This window comes from Asparagus officinalis, chromosome 5 (genome assembly GCF_001876935.1).
Source record: "Asparagus officinalis chromosome 5, Aspof.V1, whole genome shotgun sequence".
In the NCBI taxonomy this organism is placed as follows: domain Eukaryota; kingdom Viridiplantae; phylum Streptophyta; class Magnoliopsida; order Asparagales; family Asparagaceae; genus Asparagus; species Asparagus officinalis.
In genome coordinates this window covers 638,602-663,870 of record NC_033798.1, presented here as the reverse complement: position 1 = coordinate 663,870, position 25,269 = coordinate 638,602, and the positions used below count along the sequence as shown (strand labels likewise).

At 34.7% G+C, this 25,269-nt stretch overlaps 2 protein-coding genes across 2 annotated transcripts; one reads left to right on the top strand and one right to left on the bottom strand.

Annotated features, from left to right (window-relative positions):
- Positions 1,196–3,016, top strand: LOC109843279 (short-chain dehydrogenase/reductase 2b-like). The gene is made up of 4 exons (XM_020412206.1): positions 1,196–1,499; positions 1,932–2,009; positions 2,104–2,289; positions 2,463–3,016. Exons 1-4 carry the CDS (start codon positions 1,215–1,217, stop codon positions 2,838–2,840), a joined length of 927 nt encoding a protein of 308 aa, XP_020267795.1. The 5' UTR covers positions 1,196–1,214; the 3' UTR covers positions 2,841–3,016.
- On the bottom strand, positions 3,997–14,358 carry LOC109842742 (mitochondrial import receptor subunit TOM40-1-like). Its single transcript, XM_020411618.1, has 11 exons — positions 14,061–14,358; positions 12,542–12,623; positions 12,364–12,463; positions 11,388–11,483; positions 11,224–11,274; positions 9,671–9,736; positions 8,791–8,892; positions 6,081–6,149; positions 5,912–5,995; positions 4,485–4,580; positions 3,997–4,391 (listed from the first exon to the last, which is right to left on the bottom strand). The coding sequence occupies exons 1-11, from the start codon at positions 14,233–14,235 to the stop codon at positions 4,335–4,337; spliced, it is 978 nt and encodes a 325-aa protein (XP_020267207.1). The 5' UTR covers positions 14,236–14,358; the 3' UTR covers positions 3,997–4,334.

Sequence of the window (25,269 nt, the reverse complement as noted above, 5' to 3'; positions counted from 1 at the left end):
TATGACCCATGGTTTTTATTCATTTTTGTTCACTTCAACCCAACATGAAATAAGTATGTATACACGAAAATTTATAATTTTCAAAAGCTATAAGAGATCTTTATTTATTTTCATTCGTTTCAACCCAATGATAATAATGTGTGACATATTTAAAATTTCATGCTTTTTATGGAATGTATAACCAATATTTTTTGTCTATTTTTTGTACTTTAAAATTCATTATTTTCATGAGCTTTAGTTCATAATTTCTACCAATTAAAAATTAAGCATTTACGCTTCAAAATTTATGACTATCCTGAACTATAATGCGTGATTTTTTTTTTCATCTTTATTGGTTTTGACTCAGTTACAGTTAAATATGCATACTTCAAAGTTTCTCAATATTTTGAAATTTTGTGAAACTTTGAGACTTCAGATTGAATAGGAACGTGACCATCAAGCCTAATATGAAGTTAAAGGCCATTAAGCCCAATATGAAGTTTATTAATTTTTACATATATTAATTAGTCCACAAAATCAATGAAATTGTTAAATTCCCCAAACACCTTACCGTTACCAAATATGGGTAAATTTCATAAAACCCCTTAAGTTAAACTTTAGAAATGTCACTTAACCGCCCTCACCCCCATTAAATTTTGTCAAATTACCCCGTCACTAACACCCAAATTGAGAAATTTTTTCTGATTAAAAAAAGAATTGTTTTCATGTACCCCCAAGAAGAAGCCCTATATAAAACTCCCCAAATGTGTGGCCCGGTTTTGAGACAACCCTCTTCTTACCATAGCCTTTTAATTGATTTAATTTAATAATTACATTGTTACTTAGACAAATGCGTTTTCGTGTGTCTACATTCGTCTAATATTAGGGGGTAAGTAGAAAATTTGAAAACACTTAAAAGGTTTTCTGGAACACCTCAAACGTAAGGGTGCTAAATGGCACCCTAATTAAATATTTAGGGGGCCATCCAAAATTAATAAAACCTAAAGGGGGTTTCGTGAAATTTACCAATCAAAAAGTTATAAAACTTACCACAGATTTGTCCTCTACATGTGCGCCATTTTCTATTATACTTCATCCTGAAAAACAACATAAACTAATACAACAAGATTTACTTGCCCAAAAAATAAATAAAAAATAAATAAATATATGTATAACTTTTTCTTTGTCCTGAAAATATGAAGTCGCTCAATATGGGAGAGAAATCACACACTCAGATGGAAAATATCTCCGATCCACCAAAAACCTCTGATATCTGCGCGCTGATCACAGGAGCCAACAAAGGGATTGGCTTCTCAATTGCTCGTCAGCTTGCTCAAAAGGGCATCACCGTGATCCTAACCGCAAGAAGTGAGAAGCTTGGGGTAAACGCAGTTGAAGTTCTTCAACAAGAGCTTGGAGTTTCAAATATCACCTTCCATCAACTTGATGTTCAAGATCCCCTCAGCGTTGCCAGATTAGCGCAGTTCGTCAAAGAATGTTTTCAGAGGCTCGATATCTTGGTAAATGTATTCTTATCTGAAACTATGATATTTTTCGTTGTGTTTTTCGCTATATGAGGGAATTCGTATGTAAATATAGTCCCATATTGGATCAATCCTTAACATGGTGATTTGGTGCTCAACGTATTTTTAACGTCCATTTAACTCCCAGAGGGATCTGATTATTTTCGAATGTCGAATCTTGGACATGGTACCTACAGGGCAATTTAGATTCCAGTCTAAGACGATTAAGAGGAACTACATTGCTCTGTGAGTCCAGGTTTTGAGCCCATAAAAGGGCTCAACCCTGACGGAAGTGTGCTGGAGTATAAAATAATAATCCTCAACCCAAACGGCAGGGTCCTTTGACAATGAGATATGTCATTTCTCATGTAAATAGATTGTTATGTTCAATCACATACGTATCGAAAACTTTTACATGAAATCCTTCAGGTGAACAATGCGGGTGCTTTAGGCGCTTCGGTTGATGAGGAACGACTGAAAGCCCTTAATATCTCCTCTGAGATGTGGGTAAGAGCCCAAAGTAAACGAATATTACATGCAGAAGTACATATTCAAGTCCATGACTTATTCCATAAAAGTTCGTGAAATATGATCGATGCAGATCTCTGGCAAGGCCGCGAGCCTAATTCCAGGAGTGCTTCAGCAGACGTACGACGATGCGGTGACGTGCGTCGATACAAATTATTATGGGTGCAAGAGAGTCACAGAAGCTCTCCTTCCTCTTCTTCAGAGCTCTAATTTGGGTGCGAGGATTGTCAATCTCACCTCTGAGAGGTCTTTGCTGAAGGTAAAGAGGAGATGAGGGTGTTCTATTGTTCAGATACGATTTTCCCTCGAGAGACCTCCATATATAGTGTTTTTCTAGTGATTGAGCCTCATGAGATTAACCTGGACATAGAAACAAATCAATACAAAAGCTCAAAAGTTATATATCATACGAACTACTACCTTTCATTCCAGGCAATCCCAGGTGAAAGCATCAGACAAGAACTCGGGGACATCGACAACCTGGACGAAGCAAAAATAGACCAGCTCCTGCAGAAATTTATGCAGGACTTCAAAGAAGAGAGGCTAAAATCCCAAGGGTGGACGACGCTTGTGCCAGCGTACAACGTATCGAAGGCGGCGCTCAATGCGTACACAAGGGTTTTGGCGAGAAGACATGCGAAGATATACATAAACTGTGTTCATCCAGGCTATGTGAAGACTGATATCAATTGGAATTCTGGGGTTGTAAGCCCTGAAGAGGGAGCCAGAGGTCCTGTGATGTTGGCCTTGATGCCTGATGGAGGTCCCTCAGGATGCTACTTTGAGCAGACTAATATGGTAGGGTTTTAATGGAGCTTGAAAGACTTAACTATTGATCAGGGATTTTATATGTTTAGTACTTAGAGAAGCTTCAGAGGTTTGTTTTCTTTTTTTTTCATTTAGGGAGGTACGTTATGTTTGGATCTTTGTTGTTTGTGGAGTTAATTTATCTGGTTAGTATTTATTCGTCTAAATACTCGGCCATATTCGACTCGATAGTTCATTTAATAGTTAGCGAATAGTTTCTAGTATTCGATTTATAAACGAATAGAATATATTCGACTCGTTTGTGTAATAAACTATTCGTTTATACAATTCAGTCCTTAAATTTTTATTTTGCTGCTTATAAATGAGGATAAATAGATTTTTATTTGTGAATATTACATATCACTAGGTTGCATATTCATCATGTATATCATATTTGGCTCTATTTTAAGAATATGATAATAAATATTTGCTAAATATCTCACAAATAAGGACGAAAAATAATTTGCAAAGATTAACCAAATACTATTAAAAATTATTCGTGAATATTTATCGAATATTCGAATACTATCCGAATCAAATTCGAATACCGATTTCCTATTCGTTTCGGATTCAAATACGAATTCGAATAGTCAAATAGGAACCAAATACGAATACGGGGATATTCAATTCGAATTCGAATCGATTCCACCCCCTACTTATGTCTATAGTTCAAATTCACAAAACTATCATTTGTTTTTATTAAAGGAAATACCACATCAACGTCATCAATACAACATGTGGAACAAAGTGCGCATTAGAGAACCAAACAAATTTATGACCATAGCATTAGAAAGTTTCGGAAAAGGAACAATTATGTTTACAACATGAATATTCTCTAACGAACTGACTAAGGATCTTAAGATAGAGAATTTTAAGCAATCGAGCTCTTACATTGCTGTAGCAATTTGAGAGGGACTAAGATATTGCGACCCCAACGGCACACGACAAAACCAAATCTCTCGTGCTATTTTGTTTAAGAGCCTAGTAGCAATCAGCTAATTTACTGAGGAGTCTGAAAATAAAATGAGAAATTTGGAAGGAAAAAAGCGGGTAAGAGCTGTAAGTTGATTGACAAGTCGAACTATAATCCCGTTAACAAAGCAGTTCTTTTCTACGCACTGCAAATAAAAACAGAAAGATAATTAATACGCCTTGAACAGAGAACAAAATAGAAATGTTAACCACAGCACAAAAGGCCTATGTGATAAGTGATACATTCTTCCAACTGAGCAAGACACTAGCAAATTGTTCATCAACTTGGGAAGGGAAAAATCATGGCTTTTTGAATGCCAGCTTATGAAACGGTTGCTAAAAATGTATGCCACATCCAAATATATTTAAAATCAGCTCGAAAAAAAAATACAAAACCAATAAAACAACATTTCATCTTAATTTGCAACATACTGAAGGAATGGTATCCTAAGGCAGCCAATTCAAGTTAGGCAACAGCCAACCAGTGGAAGTTGCAAATAGAAATCCAATGGTTTCATCTTAAGCTTACTCGCCAACCGTCAACCCAAAGCCAAACTTGTAGTCTTTCTTTCTATGGTCGACCTGCAAAGGATTTCAGATACAAAGAAAAAAAATTCCAAAGGTCAGTCCAATAACAACATTTGGGATAAAAGGAGATAATTACTCTATGCTCACCTCTGCAGAAAGGATGAAGTTCACCCCCATATTTAATCTTTCTTCCAAGAATGCAGCTATGCAACCATTCGAATCCACTTTCCCCCTTAAACGACACTGTAAGGAAGTGCCAAGTCATATTAGTAGAAATTTATACACAAAATACAATATGTGTTGTTTTAAATAAGGAGGCCATGTTATAGTGGTCTTCAAAATATGTGAATGAACACATTGGAAGCAGCATAAAAATGGACATGCAACAGTTGAAGTAAACTCGATATACAGACAAATTTATTCCACAGTTTTTCCTAATTTCTTCAGATAAAATAATAGAGGTAGCATCTATGGGGAATATTGGTAATAAGACAGATGTACACAATAAAACACTGTCATCATTCAAATGAAGATAAAAATGCATGCAGGACTCTGTCAAGTTGGGTATTATTCATGAATAGCTTGAAAAGCTCCATAATAGCATGCACAAGCTCATTTATGAAAAGCCGAAATCATGCTTGATTTCACCATTTGATTTTAATCTATAAAAAGGCAAAATTTCACACCTTAGTAGGCCTATATGTAAAGAAGATACAAAGGTTTTTGTCACCAGATTCAATCAACTCAAAACTCTAGTACTTTTGGGGGAGACTATGGTGGACACTAAGATAATAGTATTACAACTGGTGACACCTTGAATGCCACAGCATTAAAAATGGTACACAGAACAAAACTGGTAGTAAGTGCACACAATTATGAGATACAAGGACTACGTGCACATCAATTCTATGGTGCCAATGCTAACATATGAAAGTCTACTTCTAACCTCCTACATCTACTGATCAAAGCTATTCACGCCACTGCCACATTTGGCGAGGAAGCCCAACAATTGACGAAGGGAATTGCTGAAACACGGGATGAAAATTAAAATGGAAACTGCGTGTAGCAGTTCCCTGTCATATGTTTGTATGGAAGAGTTCTATTATATAATAGATCCAATCACTAATAAAAGGTTAGCCGATACGAGTAACATCTAAGGGATGAATCATTGTGAAAATTTGTATTTATGCAAGTTTTGGCCAGAGTTGACATGAGGATAAGACGATAAGTGATGTTTAAGAGAATTCCTGACACATCAATTAATGATTATCTTTCCTAAAGTTGTGCTGGACTTCATAAATCGTTGGTACTTCGTCATGTTTCCCAAACATAGTTCAACTAAGCCCAAACTTGTGAAAAACATTATTAACCTGATGTCCATGATTGCAAGCTCATGAAAGGACATATTATAACGCCAGATATTACATTACGTAAAAGGTAAGATGAAAAAATGTAAATTAAAAATGCAAGCTACAATCCCTTTATTATACACATGTGTGCATGCACGAGCACGTGCATAATGCAACAAAGAGGAGTATGACTAAGGGGAAGTTTCAAGTTGGCAACAAAGTAACCTGTCTTAGAATATAATCATAGCCAAAGCTTGAAGTGACATCTCTTGTCATGTGATTGTACATAAAATCAGAAGCAAGGGAAACCTGCATCACAGACATCATATCAGTACAGAAATTTAGAAAGTTGATAGCATATCAGAACTTGGTGTCAAGCGCAGAAATTTTTCACCTTTTCAGATATTTTCTGTACATAGCTTAGTGCAACTATGCCAGTACTTGCAACTTGACCAGTTGCAACCTGAATTAAAAAAAAATAATAGTAATCAACCTACCAGTCATAAACAGCATCTCATGTATAACATTCTGAAATAGAAATTCTCAATTATGCTTTTTTTACGACATGCCTGTTTCTATTTAGGTCTACAATATAGGAGAAAAACTACTTCAATTATAAGAGTGTTTTCAATCAACCTAAACAACTATAAACCTATATGGTACTATAGCAGTAAGTTCACACCTAAATGCATAGCGAGTCTCAGTTCAAACAGTTAACAACATTCATCATTATATATGCTCCAGATACCCACAAACAACCATTATGAAGTTGTTGAGTAGCTGTCACCAGCGTCAAAAAAAAAAAAGGTCAACACGGTGCCTTAGAAAGTTCTGCATCCACAAGGATCCATTTGTTTAGTTGATTCACCATTAACAAGGCGGAGATAACATCATAATCACTTGATGAGCCGATGAATCTTAACAGTGTCACACAAGTATGACAACTTTATAATATAATCATGGTTTTAAATGTCGGCCGACATGTCGGATCAAAGGCTAGAGCGACACGAATATGGTCATTTCAAGTCGGATATCGTTTTTGAGGTCCATGTCGGGGGATATTGCGGACATATCGGCTGATTTGCAGCCTTGAAAAATCAAAAATCAGCCTTTTTTTAGTTGATAAGTATTGGGGTTTGGGTTTAGTACTCAAAAATGTAACCTGATTAATTCTTTTTTTAGCGTTTTGTTCATATAGTAACCCGATAGCATATAACACAGATTAGAGCAAAGAAAAAAATATTGCTCTCTTTTCCGCTGTGATCTCCTCTCGTTCGTCTTCGTCTCTACAAATTGAAATTGAGAATACATAAAAGCGTGATATAAACAATAAATTTGAACCGTAGCTTGAAATCAATCCAAAGCCTAACACTTTATGTCAATTTTTGCAAGGCACTTTACTTTATGTTAATTTTATGTAAAGCACTTAGAAAGTTCAAGTTTGACAATGTGTATTTTATTTATTTGTTGGCATAATATTCTAATGTTTCCCTTCAAGAAATGGAAAAAGACTCGTGTCTTGATGATGAATTCTCAACTCAAGTAGGATAAGTTATAACAAGACAAGGGCATTCCATCTTGGTGACCAAACTTGAGTAGAAATCTATCAGATATGACAATCCAATATTTAGTATATGTCCCCCGACATGTCCCAGATTTCCGCTATCTGACATGAATTTTGGTTGTTTGACATGAATCCGATATCTAACATTTAATACCTTGAATATAATGAATATGAAATATTTTTCTTGTTCTAGACATGCTTATGTATATGTAAAAACTTAAATACATGCAACATATACATTTCAAACACATCTACATGTAATATACCTGTAAAGAGGAAATGTTGAACCTAATAGGAAGGAGAGATCTTAAGCGGATTGGTTCAAAAACATTGTAACACCACAAGTACCAGTTATACTTATAGCCTATTAGCAACATCTATGTTGCAAGGACAAGGGTGCAGGTGCGGACACGGGCGCGGGCACAAAACACAGCAAAGTTGTAAAAGATAAGATACAGGTGCAGCTATAAATGCACATTATTAATAATGTATATGAGATCAATATTGTTTTTTCATTCACATGATATGAGAAATAAAATACCTATAACGTTTTTATGTTTCTTTTATTAAATAGATTGTAAATAGGAAACTAGCACTTTTTATTAACTAGATACCAAGTCAACCCTCTAACATTATACTTATGAAGTAGGTATGGGTTGAAATGAACCCAACCCAAGTCCAGCAAGTTGCAAAAATCTATGGTCAAGTGTAAGATATATGTTCAAGACACGAGCGATATATCTTCAAGAAGTGTATCAGGAGTGTTTTAAATTAAAACAACATTTTATAATCAAGTACATGACTAAATAAATGTGTGTATATTCAATAAGTGTCCTAGGAGTATCGGATACAAATACGGAAGCCTAGGCGAGGTGTACGGGTAACTTAGGCCACCACCATCAAATGTATGGACCCCTACCAACATCCAAATTTCAAGGTACGAGATAAATTACACATCATCCATAACACCGTTTTGAGGGCCTCAATATGTGCCATTATGACATGGAATTCGTGAAGGAGGTATCTTCCTAAAACATTTACCAGCTCTACATATTGCCTACCACCACGCAGCATGCAAATCCTTCAAAACAATGTCAACAGTAATTACAAGGCAGCAAAAAAATGAGACTAAGAGTACATAATTTATCAGTAAAAAGGTGAGAATTAAGAGATAAAAAAATCAGTATGATAAATGAATGCATAAGCAGATCTCACTTTTAGATGCTCTAAATCTATAACTATTATTTTTACAAGTAAAACTAGCATTTTCTAGGTAAGATTTTCAGAACAATGATCACAATGGAAACTATAAATTAAAAAGCTGTGTTTCATAGACTCAACCTCCTTGGAATTGTACATAAAACACTCGGCATATTCTGCTGTCATTACTCATTAGTTTGAGTGCTAAAGTTCCAAGCATACAACTGTAAATTACTGATTCCAAGAAAATTGCTAGGAGGGTTGTGTGCGCGCACACGAGAGAAAGAGAGTACTGGAGTACAGCTTATCTTTAAAAAAGTAAGATAGAAAGTTGTAATACCATCTTATCTGTGTTATACCGAGCAGCAAAACCAATACCAGACTTTCTTTGTTGACCAAGCCAAAAAACTTCAGTCCCTAAAGACAAATTTGGTGTAATACTCTGCAAAAATAAAAAAAATAAGAAGGATATAAAGAGATTGGTCAGAATGTAAGATGATCCAGCTAATAAATTAGGGAATGGTCAGATATCCATCCATGTATACATATAAAGATCGCCTTTTGATAAATTTGGTGATTTTGAGGACCTCAGAGCAAAGTATACCAAATATCAAGCACTCAAGCAGTAATAAAATAAAATAAAAATAAAAAACTAAAATGAGCTACAGTAATGATACACAATATCATAAGCCTGGATCACTCAATAAGGAGATTACCAATAATACATGCATTAACAGAACCAGTTGCTAACACACCAAATATAGCAGTGCCAGTAATGCACATGGATAGTAATATAGACCTAATGTACTACGCTCTCAAAGTAATGCATATGGATAGGAATATGCCAAAATCTAGAAGAAAAAACTCAGGTGTGAAGAACAGATAAAAGTACAAGCAGAGCAGAAAATCCAATTAAATAGATATAAACGACGACTATGTAGATAATATACTACAATCTAAAAGTAATGCATACAGATAATAAATTAATAATATGCCAAAATGTAAAAGAAAAAAACTGCAAGAAGTGTGAGGAGCAATATAAGTACAAGCTGAGCAGAAAATCCAATTAAACAAGTATAAGCATATGTCAGACTCAGATCTTTCACAGATTGGGAGAATTACTACAGACTGACGTTCTTAGGTGTTCTAAAATTGTAACAAAGTTTATGAACATATAGTTATAATTAAGTGTAAGATTCATAAATTGAATTGCGACTTACTTGAATATAATTGCCCCCATAAAAGGCGTTGTTACCTATCTGGAACTGAGCCCTGTAATCATGACCCTGGGTTACAAAAGAAAAGGAAAAAAAAAAGGAAAAAAGAAATTGTCACTAAAAACTCCATGTAGAAAGTATAATTATATGTAAATAACAAATAACTCTTCAAATATCTAAAACCAGAAAATAATGAAGCAGATAACTTTGAGAGGTTTAAGATGTTTCAAGGGTTACATACAGTTTATATAACTCACAGGGTGCCTATGGAATGTAAGCTTCACAAGTAATTGGTTTACAAATGAAGACATGGAAGATAAGCTGCTCCTTCTACATATATGGATAATAAATGATGTAAATAACATCATCTCACAGATCAACTGGATCAATTTGTTACAGTGTTAGAAGACATGCATTTTGCAATCATTGTTATGCATGGTTGACTGGCCTCCAGACCATAAATCCTTCATCCTTCAACACTTATAAAGACATAGATGATTACGCTGCTCATTAAGGATCCTTCATCGGATATTTCATCATGTGTATTTGAGCTCACAGTGAGGAAATTTTCTTCAACAGTCAGCTGATATCAGTCACAGATACACATATATGCAGACATGTAGATACACAAGTACAGGAGACAACTAAAAGAAATTGCACTCAAATGAATTGCTCAATTTGAAATGTAATAATTGTTTTTTTGTCCACCAAGTATATTAGGCATCACACACTAATTAAGTTTCGTGTATCAGCAACTAACAGTTAAAACTGCAGAAGCAACAGCTGATGTTTATTCCCAAGGTCCACATTAAAGGTACAAGGGAAAATGATGGGTTCACGTAGGCAATAACTCTAGAACCAAAATGTGTTCAATTATGAGGGAGATCACAATTCAAGGACAGCAATCACTATGTGAAGAAGAATGTTCTACCAGATCAATACAGAGAGTTAACTATGTATCACTTTAGAAGGAAAAAAAAGGCCAAAATAGGACTACTGCAAAGAATGAGTTAGATTGTGATACTGCAACAGACGAGTTGATAAAGTAAAAGTATGCAGTGCTGCAGCTCACTAGTACTTATTCAGTTAACATGTATGGAACCGATAGTCCATCTATTGAGAACCATAGAAAAGCTAGATTGCCCAGGTTTACATGATTACACTCAAAAGCCTTAGTTTTGTTGCAAGCAAAGTACAGGTTAATATACTGTATGTGGTCAGGTTCTTTTGCAACCTCTTAACAATATAAGTAATCACTTAAAAGTCCCAATAACAGACAACACAGTGAAGCTGACTCCAATTGATTATAACAATATAGCAAGGTTAGTAAGATCATTTTCAAATTTCATCAAATTTGCAAGTAAAAAATAAATAAACAGCATGATGAACCAGATACAACCTGGATTCGGAATAGACACCAATCCAAGGTTCAGGTCAATGAATTTGTAATTGAACAATCAATTAATATGATGGTGTTAAGAGAAGACTAACTGTATAATCAAAGTCACAAGAAAATGCACAATCAATCAATACTATCATGTTAATAGAAGACTAACCTTATAATCAAAGTTGAACATTCCTTGAGAATAATGGGGTTCATTTGTAAGCTGGCACAAAATTGCAACAAATAACACTTATAAATAATAAAATTTAAGCTATATATAGCAAATGACCACCTTAAATGAGTAGACACATTACTGGTTTAGTGAATGAAAAGTACCTGCGCATTGACCTTCATGATAAGATTATCAGTCAAATCACATTTGACTCGTGCACTCATCCTTCCATCAGTCATCATCCTCCCAATAAGCATCAGCTGCAGAAATGCATGAATAAGATTATGATCCTAATTGCTTCAGAAGGATAGTGCAAAATGTATAAGGGCCTGTTTGTTTTACTAAAAAAAGAGGGAAATCAAAGAAATGGAAAACTATTAAAATGAAGAATTGGTTTGGGAGTGTTTGGTTGGCTAAAAAAAGAAGGAAATCAAAAAAATGGAGATGAAATGATGTTAGTTGTCATATTATTATTGGATGATGTGAGTGATTTTTTAAGAAAACTAGTTTTGATGTTGTTTGGTTGGCGAAAAAAATAAGGAAATGAATTATAAGAAACCTATTTCCTGTAGTTTGTTGTTTTCTTTTGGTTTGGTTCATTCTTAAAAATGAGAAATGAAATGAGATGAGATGAGTTGTCATTGTATTATTGGGTGATGTGATCCAAGATTAAGAAAAGTGTTTTCACAACTTTTTGGGATGAAAACAAAGAAATGAAATGTTAATGAGATGAGGTGAATTGTTATAATATTTTATTGGATGATGTGAGTGATTTGAAATGATGAAAAGAGATGAGTTGAGTGATGTTTGGATGAAAATAATATTTTATTAGATGTGATGGATGAGTTGTTAGATGAAAATAATATTTTATTAGATGTGATGGATGAGTGGTTAGATGAAAATAATATTTTATTAGATGATGTGGATGAGTTGTTGGATGAAAATAATATTCTATTGGATGTTGTGGATGAGTTTTAGGGATGGAAATAGAGGAAATAGTACTTTTTGAGATTTTCACCTTTTCCATTTCCATTTCTTGGTTTTTCTTGGTTTTTCTTGGTTTTTAGGAAATAACCAAACAGTCCATAAAGCATCGAGGGTCACTGTGACAACCAAACGTTGATATAGATAGAAGCTAACCTTTGGATCAAGAAAATTGGCTCCAAATTCATAATGTGAAGTAGGAACTTTGACAGTCTCCGAAGATTGTGAAGGAAGTTCCGTCGAGCCCATAAAGACACTGATTAGGATTTAACGTAAGCAATTTTAAACCTTTAGCAGAAATTATAGCTATCTTACACACTGAAACCTAAACAACCTGTGACTCAGAGAAAACTTCTGGCTCAAACCCTTTGTAAAGTCAAAACGTAATCCTTCGAAAAGGTCAGGCTTCAAAGACACTGCAAGAAAACATAATATAAAGAAATTTACCAATAGCAATAGAAAAATGGGCATCTAACTCTTTGATCATTGTAACAACTTACTCTATGAACTTGGTATAAATATAATTACAACCACACAGAACCGAAAACAGATTTGAAACAGGGCAAACTAATCAAACAAACATACAATGTGAACAGCAAAACACTCTCTTACAATAAAGAGAGCTACGTATCAACTAGTGTCTACACTAACAAAAACTAAGCCGAATCCTGAAGAAAACCCCCAATATGCAAGCATCAATGAAACTTTAAGACACACATAAAGCCAGTTCCTAACAATAATTGCATATGCTTAATCCTGAGATTTTGTCATTTAGAAATTTTATTAGCTAACTAACCAATAGCCTAATATATTTCTGGAGATGAGTAAAAACGCTACACCATATTTATCTAGTGAATCAGCAGAATGCCAATAAGCAGTAATCATTCAGCTGTGTTACAACTGTTCGAAAGATGGAAGAAAACACAACGCTTTCATAGTACACCGTCAAACCTTATTACTCCCTTTTTTTAAGAGTCAGGGCTGACACCAAAAAGAACTATCATTGCAATTTCATAATATTAAAGTCAAGAAAACGGATATTTCAAAGAATAAAGAGGATAACAAATCAATCTCACTCACTACCATGCACTATTAAAAACAAAACCTCCGCCTAGCCCGTCATCTGCCTAGGCGTATGCCTTAGGCCGAGGCGGCACCTAGGCTGCCCGCCTAGGTATTTGGAGCACCTAGGGGAGCATGGTCTGCTAACGTGGACTGCACCCTTTAGACCTTAATCATGATTTTCTTTATTGCAGACTCCACGTCCTCTAACCTCCTCCAAACACCTGTCTCAAACTATGAGCACCTCTACTTCCTCTGACCTCCAGCAAAACCTCCTCCACCACCATTTAAACGAAGAAAGAAATATGCCTAAGCGTCAGTCTGGCACAAATATTTCTATAACATTGGCATTTACTATCAATTATTATAATTAAAAAACAAAAAATAGTAAAATATGCCTAGGCTCCAAGTGTCGGGTCAACGCCTAGGCCACCAACTGCTTTCTGTAACCTTGCTACCACGCCATTAATTAACGACCATTTTGGGCCGAAAGGGTAAGAATGCTCGATCGGCTGATTTGATTGCCAATTTTCACTTTTAAATATGAGGGCCTATCCATCACTGTGATCAATCATTCCATTTATCGCCAACTACACTCTATAGAGCTGGTTTCATGATTAATAACCTAAAAACCAAATTTCAACCTGAATTTCTTTTTCAGTAAATAGGCCACAAGGGGGAGAAATTAGCACAACTAGGGTTTCTAAACTAAACATTAATCGGGACAAGGGTTTCAACAAAGCAACAAAAGACAAAAACAAACAAAATCAATCGAGGATCGAGAATCTCACTCAACGCTTCTCTCTGGATCTCCTCGAACGGGACTGGACACGGGAGGTTGAAGTAGTCGACTTTCTCCGGCGCCTTCTCCTTCTCCTCCTTCGGCGGCGGAAGCAACGTCGCCAGGCCCGCCGGCGACGGAAGTGGAGGAGAAGGAGAGTCGGCGTGGCTCACGAACGAACCCATTGATCGATCGATCGATCTCGAGAGTGAGATTGATCGAGCGCTAGGGTTTTAAAAAAGAGCGGAGTTTTGGAATTTAGGGCTCTTTTTTGGCGGCTTAGAGAGAGAGAGAGAAAAGGGGTTTAGGGAGGGTTTTCTGTGGTTCGGTGTGAGTCGTCGAGTAGGGGTTCGTACACTGGAGATTATATGGTGTGGTGTAGTTTCATTCCGCGTCTAGGTGTAGGTCACGTGTTTCCTAATTTCTCATGGAATCAAAAAAAATTCTTAAAAATTCATAATAATAATAATGAGAATTATATCGTCTATTTTAAACTTTATAGAATAGCACAATCGTTTTGCTCGTGCTCACACGAATGGGTGCTACATATAGAATAAGTAATATGGAGCAGGTAGCGGGAACTGAAACTGCATCATTAGTTTTGAATAATAAGAGCGTATGTTTCTTATAGTATTTGGATTATTGAAAATCAGATAATCTAAATTAGATTTTTTTTTTAATAGTTTGAATTTCAAAAGAAATTTAAAACGAGGGGTAGATAACTTTTATTTCAAAATTTAAAATTCATAATTTGATGGTTCAACCGCCGTCCTCCCATTTATAACATTCATATTTATTGTTATAATATTCTAAGATTAAAAGAGAAAAAGAAAAGGTTAGCATGTCGAATGAGCGTGTGGTTATTTTTTATTTTAAAATTGTGATTTAAAATTAGATAATTTAACCATCAATTTATACTTTGTAACCTCTCTCGTTGCTTATAATAATTATAAAATAAAGAAGGACATAAAAAAGTCGACGCAATGATCACAGTATAGAAAATATCTCTTTGATGTAGGAAGTGCGAATATTTGGCTAGCTGACAATGTGACCTTACGTTGACGTTTCATTATAAAAGTGATACAAACTATGATGTGAATTAAATAGTACATTGAGTTAAACCCCCTAAATAAATTTGGGGTAAAACAACAGGTAAGGATAGAAGAATCCACTATGAGGAAAAAAAATTTAGAATTACAATCTCTCTTTACAATGAGAAGCTCTCTAACGGCTGAGAAAACACTATTCCTAATTTTATAATTTTTTATTGTGTCAATCTTTCGGTTCTTTCCACTTTAGGTGTATAATTAGAGTGGTGAGGCTCATTCACTTCTCTCTTTCAACAATTTCGGATGATAATCTCCTACTTGAAGATTTGATTGAGTATCAATCATATCTTCACACCATTCTTTCTATCTTGTCATCTTCATGTTGCTCATATCTCCGACATGCCATAAGAGGATCGACACCAAATAAATTTATCAGTATTGACTGCTTTTGTCAAAAAGTCTACTAGGTTGTCTTTGGTATGTATTTTCTGCATATCCACTGTTCTTTCTTCAACTTTCTCACGAACGAAGTGGTACTGAACTCGAATGTATTTTGTCTTTGAATGAAAAGTTAGATTTCTTGCTAAATGCAAAGCATTTTGACTGTCACAAAATAGAGAATTCTTCTTTTGTTCATGCCCGAGTTCCTCTAACACCATCTTCAACCATATCGCCTCTTTATTAGCTTGTGTAGCTGCTACATATTCTATTTCTGTTGATGAAGAAGCCACAACTGACTGCAATTTTGAAATCTAGCTTACAACTCCGTCAGCAAGTGCAAACACATAGTCTGTGGTGGATTTACTATTATCACGATTAGTTGCATAATTAAAATCAACATATCCATTGACAATAAAATTTGATCCCTCATAACATAATGCAATATTTAAGGTTCCCTTAATGTATCTTAGAACCCTCTTTACAACATTCCAATGCTCTTTAACAAGATTCGTCATGTATCGACTGACCACTCTCACTGCTTGTGCAATGTTTGATCTTGTACAAATCATAACGAACATTAAACTTCCCACTGCTGATGCATACGGTACTTGAGACATCTTCATCCTCTCTTCTTCACTGCTAGGACTCATAATGGAGGATAACTTAAATTTAACAGGAAGTAGGGTGAAAATTGACTTAGAATCTTGCATATTAAAGCGCCACAAGATTTTCTTCAAATAATTCATCTGAGAAAGTCAAATCTTCCTATTAATTCTGTCTTGGTAAATTTGCATCCCTAGAATCTTATTTGCAGATCCTAAAATTTTCATTTTAAATTCCCTAGCCAATTGTGCCTTTAATTCTTTGATACGATCTTTATTAGGGCATGCAACCAACATGTCGTCAACATACAACAACAAGATGACAAATTTATTTTCACAAAACCTCTTGAAATATGCACAAGGGTCTGAATTAAGTCTGTTGTATCCAAGGCTCATGATGAATGAATCAAATCTCTTATACCAACACCTCGGCGTCTGTTTTAGACTGTGCAGAGATTTGTTCAATCTGCAAACTAAGTTATTTTTCCTTTTTCTTCAAAACGTTCTGGTTAGAGTATGTAAATTTTTTTCTTCAAGATCTCAATGAAGAAATGTTGTTTTCACATCTAGTTACTCTAGATGCAAGTCAAATATAGCGCTCATAGCCATGACTATTCGGACAGTTATAAGTCGAACTACAGGAGAAAATATTTTATTAAAGTCAATACATTCTTTTTATATTGAAATTCTAATGTGACCTAACGTTGACGTTTCATTATAAAAGTGATATAAACTATGATGTGAATTAAATAGTACATTGAGTTAAACCCCTGCAACATGAAACAATCAAACAAAATATCGCTTGTGGATGAGATATAAAGCATTAACATATTGATTTAATCTAAAACAATCTCCTGCTTAATACTCAATCTCATGATGGTTGCATTAGAATTTTAACTTTTTTAGAAAAGTATATGTGATTTTAACATATCCATAAAATATCTTAAGAATCCAAATATTTGTTTTAATAATATTTTTAAGAACCCATTAGAATTTCAATATAATTATTTAAAAAAATATAAAGCAGAGAAAATTTGAGATAATTTTTTGGGTAATTTGTGTAGATAATTTATTAAAATTGCAGAATGTAGAGAATTTTTTGAAAAAAAATTAATTTTATAAATATTAATATGTTATATGTTTTTTGTTGTGCCTGATGTTAATATTTTAAAAAGAGACATCAGTGAATCAATAATGACTCTTTATAAAAGTCAGTAAAGATATGATATCAAATCAAGAAATAACAAAAAATGGATAAATTCATCAATAATATGTTACGAGGAAGGCTAATTCATAAAGTACAATTTGATGCATGTATAATTTTGCATATATGCTTTTAGAGTTAATTTTTAATAACCACTCCACCCCCTCCACTCCCACCCCCTTCTCCCCAACAAAAAAACGGTGGATGTCTTAGAAAACCCCTCTCAACTATTTTTATTTGAGAAAATTTCTTTAAATTTTAGGCATACTATAGATAACCCTACATAACTTTGAAAACTAGACAAAGCACCCTAACTATTGGGTGTCTCACAAAGCCTACCTAATCTTTCACACGTTTCCCACCAAAAACCTCCAACATCATTTTAAAATAAAAAAAACTGAAATGTCTTTTTAAAAATCAACACATTCAGTAACAAAGACACCCTCAAACAAATAAAAAAAAGAACTAATTCAATTTACAATGTTTGTTTCCCCCTCTTTCTCCCCTCTTTCTTTTAACCTAAAAAATTACTTATGATTGTGGGCATTTTGGTCTTTTCTCAACCACCTACTTGTCATGTGATATGCTAAGTCTAACAATGTTAGCTTCGAGGACGTAGAGAAAGAAGAGTTCATCAAGTTCAAACTAGAGGGGTTATCTACAATAGGCTCAAACTCGAGAGAGTTTATCAAATTTAAATAGTTGAGGGGGATTTTCGGAGATACACCTCATATTTTAGGGAGGTTAAGTGAGTAAAGTTTAAGGAGTTATATCAAATTTTCATAGCTGAGAGGGTAATCTATAATATGGTCAAACTTGAGGTGGGTTTTCTCAAATTAAAACAGTTAAGGGTTTTTTTATCAAATTAACCCATAATTTTATGTAGAGAGGGTTTTTTCTTACATATATTTTTTTTCTATTTATATATTTAATTATATAACTATGAGGTTTTTTTTAATTATGGATAGTTATAATCTAATAATAATTACAAAAATTTTTGATTATTAGAATTTTCTAATTATGGATAGTTCTAATTTGATGAGAATTCTTAGTTGAGTGTAAGATTAAGTGTCAACATGTCATCTTCTAATGGGATAAGTGGTCACGTGGATACTATGATATGACACATGTTATTTTTTTTATCTTTTTTAAGTATGATACATGTCAGTTTTCTATCCTTTTAAAAGCTCTACCAAATTTATATTTATATTATACAAGTGTTAACTCCGTGCGAGCACAGATTTTTTTTGAATATTTTTGTTTTGGCTCTATAAATGTTTATTTTAGAGCATCTCCAATAGCCTCCCAAGGAGGCTTCTAAGGATGATGTAGCTAGGAAAAAGCTCCTAATGTGCTCCAACAAACTCTCAAGAACTCTTTTAAGTCCTGGTTGACGATGGGGTCCACCATGGAGCTCCTAAGAGCTCCACAAATTTGTGGAGCACTTGGGAGCTCCTAAGGGTTGAGGGTCCACTAACAATTATTTTTTTATTAGATTTATTGTTTTTAAATATATTTATAAAATGTTATTTTCAGGAGAATGAGTTTTTTAAATAATATTTGAGCTCCTATCTGGGAGTTTGTTGGAATATTTCTCCTAGTAGGGAGCTCCTAAGTGGGCACCATGCTTGAGAGCACTCCAACAAGAACTCCCTACTAGGAGATTGTCGGGGATGCTCTTACAGGCCCTTTGAATACGTCGAGCTACCTAAGTATAAGGTGAGTGATGATTGATTATATTTCTTCGTAGACAACCCTTTGAATACTTTTGCTATTTCCTCCCCTGAGAAGCCAGTTTTTGCTGGAGGCGTGCTATATTTAGAAAGACTCTTATCATGAGATTTGCATTCCCAATTGCACGTCGGCCTCTTTCACTCGGTAATGCGGTTCATGCAGAAAAATAATAGGAGGGTTATGTGCAATTCCAAACTTAGCACAGAGCACAAAGAAAAATTAAACTAACTATATACATTTTCCCATGACTATGAGTCAAGAAATACTACTATATACATTGCTATGAGCATCACTTCCATGATTTATGTATATACGTAGGAGGGTTATGTGCAATAGATTCGCTCAAGAAATGTGTGTCCCCTAGGAAAATTTACAAACTAACTTAATTATTTGAGAGTTTTCAAAAATATATTGTGTCATCGAACTTAACGTTTCAGGTTTCATAAACTGGAATATTCTTTAACTAATGATCTGTAATTAAAAACATATATCCAAAATTTTGTGGGTTTTGTTTCTGCATACATAGCCTATGTTTAATTTATCACATCCAACGGTACAAGTCTCATTTTGAAAATTCGAAAGCTATAATGCAAAATTTTTTTTGATTAATTAATAGGTAAATTTTACATAGCCCTTCTGAACTTTGGGGGTTTTCACAATAACCTTATGAACTTTGAAGGTTAGAGAAACCCCCCAAAGCGGCAAAGTATTGGGAAGTTTCACAAAACCAAATACATAAAATGAACATTATTCTTACCAATTAAAAGTAATTAATTAATTGTGGATAGTTAGTATAGCACAAATACTGTTTTAAATTTACTATCCCTCTAATTTTATTTATGCAGATTGACTCTTTTAGTAAGTGAAACTTTACTCTCTTACTTTGAAGGGAAAAAAATTGTTTTTAAACAAATAATATGTACCCCGAGGGCAAATTAAAAATAAAAATTCACCCACGACACTATCCAGCAAAAGTAGAAACTTGAGAAAAGTAGATTCAAATTAGAATAGTAAAATTACAAGGGGTCTGTGAGCAATATTAGCCTTTTCTCTAATAAAAGACAAATTTTTGATTTCATCTCACCGAGCCACCTAATCTCTTCCAAAACATTTTCGGATCAAACTTGTTGGGACAAACCTGGGGCCCAATAGAGCAGAGTCTCAGCAAATAGTAGAGATAAAAGAACACACAGATTTACGTGGAAAATCCCCTAAATAAATTTGGGGTAAAACAACAGTAGGGATAGAAGAATCCACTATGAGGAAAAAAAATAGAGTTACAATCTTTCTTTACAATGAGAAACTCTTTCTATTTTTCTCTCTCACTCTTCTATATGTGGAGTTGTTTCTCAGATAGATTTTTAGTGAAGAGTTTTGGGCCTATTTATAATGGCTAGGAAAACACTATTCCTAATTTTGTAATATTTTTATTGTGTCAATCTTTCAGTGCTTTCCACTTTAGATGCATAATTAGAGTGGTGAGGCCCATTCACTTCTCTCTTTCAACAATTTCGGCTGACAATCTCCTACTTGAAGATTTGATTGAGTATCAATCATATCTTCACACCATTCTTTCTATCTTGCCATCTTCATGTTGCTAATATCTCCGACATACCATAAGAGGATCGACACCAAATAAATTTATCAGTATTGACTGTTTTTGTCAAAAAGTCTGCTAGGTTGTCTTTGGTATGTATTTTCTGCATATCCACTGTTCTTTCTTCAACTTTCTCATGAACGAAGTGGTACTGAACTCGAATGTATTTTGTCTTTGAATGAAAAGTTAGATTTTTTGCTAAATGCAAAGCATTCTGACTGTCACAAAATAGAGAATTCTTCTTTTGTTCATGCCCGAGTTCCTCTAACACCATATTCAACCATATCGCCTCTTTATTAGCTTGTGTAGTTGCTACATATTCTGTTTCTGTTGATGAAGAAGCCACAACTGACTGCAATTTTGAAATCTAGCTTACAACTCCGTCAACAAGTGCAAACACATAGCCTGTGGTGGATTTACTATTATCACGATTAGTTGCATAATTAGAATCAACATATCCATTGACAATAAAATTTGATCCCTCATAACATAATGCAATATTTAAGGTTCCCTTAATGTATCTTAGAACCCTCTTTACAACATTCCAATGCTCTTTAACAAGATTCGTCATGTATCGACTGACCACTCTCACTGCTTGTGCAATGTTTGATCTTGTACAAATCATAACGAACATTAAACTTCCCACTGCTGATGCATACGGTACTTGAGACATCTTCATCCTCTCTTCTTCACTGCTAGGACTCATAATGGATGATAACTTAAATTTAACAGGAAGTAGGGTGAAAATTGACTTAGAATCTTGCATATTAAAGCGCCACAAGATTTTCTTCAAATAATTCATCTGAGAAAGCCAAATCTTCCTATTAATTCCGTCTTGGTAAATTTGCATCCCTAGAATCTTATTTGCAGATCCTAACATTTTCATTTTAAATTCCCTAGCCAATTGTGCCTTTAATTCTTTGATACGATCTTTATTAGGGCATGCAACCAACATGTCGTCAACATACAACAACAAGATGACAAATTTATTTTCACAAAACCTCTTGAAATATGCACAAGGGTCTGAATTAAGTCTGTTGTATCCAAGGCTCATGATGAATGAATCAAATCTCTTATACCAACACCTCGGCGTCTGTTTTAGACTATGCAGAGATTTGTTCAATCTGCAAACTAAGTTATCTTTCCTTTTTCTTCAAAACGTTCTGGTTAGAGTATGTAAATTTTTTCCTTCAAGATCTCAATGAAGAAATGTTGTTTTCACATCTAGTTACTCTAGATGCAAGTCAAATATAGCGCTCATAGTCATGACTATTCGGACTGTTATAAGTCGAACTACAGGAGAAAATATTTTATTAAAGTCAATACATTCTTTTTTAGCATATCCTTTTACCACCAAGCTAGCACGATATTGCTTCACTTGATCATCGTCATTTCGCTTGATCTTATAAACCTATTTATTTTCAATGGTCTTTCTTCTTTGTGGCAGTGATACAAGTACCCAAGTCTTATTCTTATGGAGAGCTTCAATTTCTTCATGTATTACTGTCATCCACAAAGATGTATATGTGCTATTTATAGCTTCATGAAAAGTTGATGACTCTCCATCCTCTGTTAGAAGACAGTATGCAACATTACTCTCTGTAATATACTCTGAGTGCCAAGTCAGTGGTCTTCTCTCACGAGTTGCCCTTCGAACTTCAAGAGCCTTGAACTCGACTGGTTCTTGTACATCATGCTCTGGTGTTGCTTCAGAATAATTTTGGATTAATTCTTTACCTGAACAGCTACAGTCTCTGAGCCCTTCATTAAACTACTTTCTTTTTATTCACTTTGTAGTTGATTCTCTACAAAGATAATATCTTTGCTGATGATAACCTTACGAGTAGTGGGATCCCACAAGCGATACCCTTTTACTTCGTCAGCATACCCCAAGAATATGTATTTTTTGAATTTTGAATCTAGCTTTGTAATTTCTTGGGCATTGTACATTACGTACACTGAACTTCCAAATATATGAAGGTTGGAATAATTAGCTGGCTTGCCAGTCTACAACTCCATTATCGTCTTTAACTATATTACAGTTGATGGAGATCGATTCACCACATAACACGCGGTTTTTACTGTTTCCGACCAAAAGACTTTATCCAGATTTGTAGTTGTTAACATTGCTCTTGTTCTTTCCAACAAAGTTATGTTCATTCGCTCCGTCACTCCATTTTATTGAGGAGTATAAGCAGTATTGTCTTTTAATGCCTTTTTGCTTGCAGAATGCAAGAAATTCATCATCTGTGTATTCTCCTTCATTATCTGACCTCAAGCACTTGATCTTCTTTTCAGATTCAAGCTCGACTCGCGCGTTGTAGGCTTTAAAGATTAAGAACACATCCGCCTTCTTCTTGATAGGATACACCCAAAATCTCCTGGAGTAATCGTCAATAAAGGACACAAAGTACTTTGCTCCTCCTATGGATGTAGCTGGTGCTTGCCATATATCAGAATGAACTAGTTTCAAAATAGCCTTGCTTCTAGAACTCAATGTGTTGAACTTCAGCCAATGCTGCTAACTTGTAACACAATGCTCGCAGAATGGAAGAGCTACCAAATTAAGTCTAAGAAGCAGCTTCTGATCGGAGAGAATCTTCAAGCCTCGTTCTGACATGTGACCTAGTTTGTGATGCCACATCATGGTTTGTTTTTCTCCATGACTAATTGATGTCACACATGAATCAGTTTCCTGTAAGGTTTTTTCCTTGAGCATGTATAAATTTGCAGCTATGTTTTCTCATTTTATGACAATAAGCGCCCCTCTAACAATCTTCATGATCTCATTTTCTATATGGGTCTTGCACCCGAGCTCATCCAATTGTCCTAAAGATAACAGATTCTTCTTCAAGCCTTTCACATACCATACATCTTGAATGATGCGTATTTTACCATCAAACATTTTGATTTTGATAGTGCTAATACTAGAAATCTCCAAGGTATGATCATTGCCCATGAATATAGATCCTCTTGAGATAGGTTCATATTTGTGGAACCATTCTATCCAGGAGGTCATGTGTCAGGAAGCTGTTGAATCTAGAAGCCATACATCAGCAAACATCTTTCTGCCTTCATCAACAGTGGTTGCTCCAATGTATAAAATTTCACTATCATCTAAAGTGCTGACAACGCATCCTTGAGATGTTGATGGCTCTGAAGACTTTTTATCACCATTTTTCTTATTATGCCAACACTTCGATTTCACGTGCCCTCTTTTACCATAATTGTAGCATTTGATATTCTTGTTCTTGATTTTGATCTACCATGAGTATGACACTTATTGGAGCCACGTTCCGTTGATCTTTCTCTCATCACCGATAATGCATCCGCTTGTTGCGAACTTGTCTGTCTGTCTTCCTTGTTCTTGCGCCGATTTTCTTCCTCTAGAACAACGGCTGTAACGTTGTCGAAGACTAGATTGTCTGTGAGGACATTGTTTGTTAAGTTGATGAGCTGATCATATGAGTCAGGTAGACTCTGAAGTAGAAGTTCTGCTCGTTCATTCACACTATCTAAACTGCACGTTCATTCACACTGATTGTATGCCCCAATGTTGTGAGTTGGGAGAATAGTGTGTTTAGGGTGTTGATATGGATGATCATTGATGTAGATTCCGCCATCCTTAGTGTAAAATCTCTTTTTTAAGAAGATTTTGTTGTGCAGGAATTTTGCCTCATATAGCTTTGTTAGAGTATCACATATCTACTTTGCTATCTTCTTCTCCTTTATGCTTGGCAAGACCACATCTGCTAATGCCTGATGGAGATTTGCAATAGCATTCCCATCCATCTCGTTTCACTTCTTATCATCTGTGATGTCATCTAGCTTTGTAGGGATGGCCACTAGCCAGTTATCTTTTCTCAAGATAACCTTTATCTTCAACTTTCAAAGTGAGAAATTACTCCTGTTGAATTTTTCTATCTCGAACTTCGCCGCCATTGCTTCTACCACGAACAGTAACTTCTTACTATTTCTTGTAAACAGCAACTTTATTTATGAACAATAACTGTATTTGTGAATAGTGTTGTACTTCTGAATAATACTGTACTTCTGAATAGTACTGTGTTTATGAATAGTGATGTGCTCGTGAATAGGACCCATCACCTTTAAATGGTAAATGATAATCTAACTTATTTTCTGATGTGGAAGATTCACCTTTGGTGACAGCCACAGAGCATACGATAAATAGATACACGCACCCTAAGCTAGACTCTAATATCACTTGTTAGGACAAACTCGGAGCCTAATGGAACAGTCTCAACAAATAGTAAAAATAAAAGGAACACATGGGGTAAAAACCACGAGCAATAATAGAAGAATTCACAACAAGAAAAAACTTTAGAGTTACAATCTCTTTTTACAATGAGAAACTCTCTATTTTTTTTTCTCTCTTCAACATGTGGAGTTGTTTTTTGAATAGATTTCCTGAAGAGTTTTGGGCCTATTTATAACAACTAAGAAAACACTATTTTTAATTTTATAATATTTTTACTGTGCTAACCCTGCTTTAAAGTGATGGGCCTTTCCCTTTTCTATTTCAACAATTTCAGCTGACAAAACCGTAGTCAAATCTCCAGTCATCAACCTCA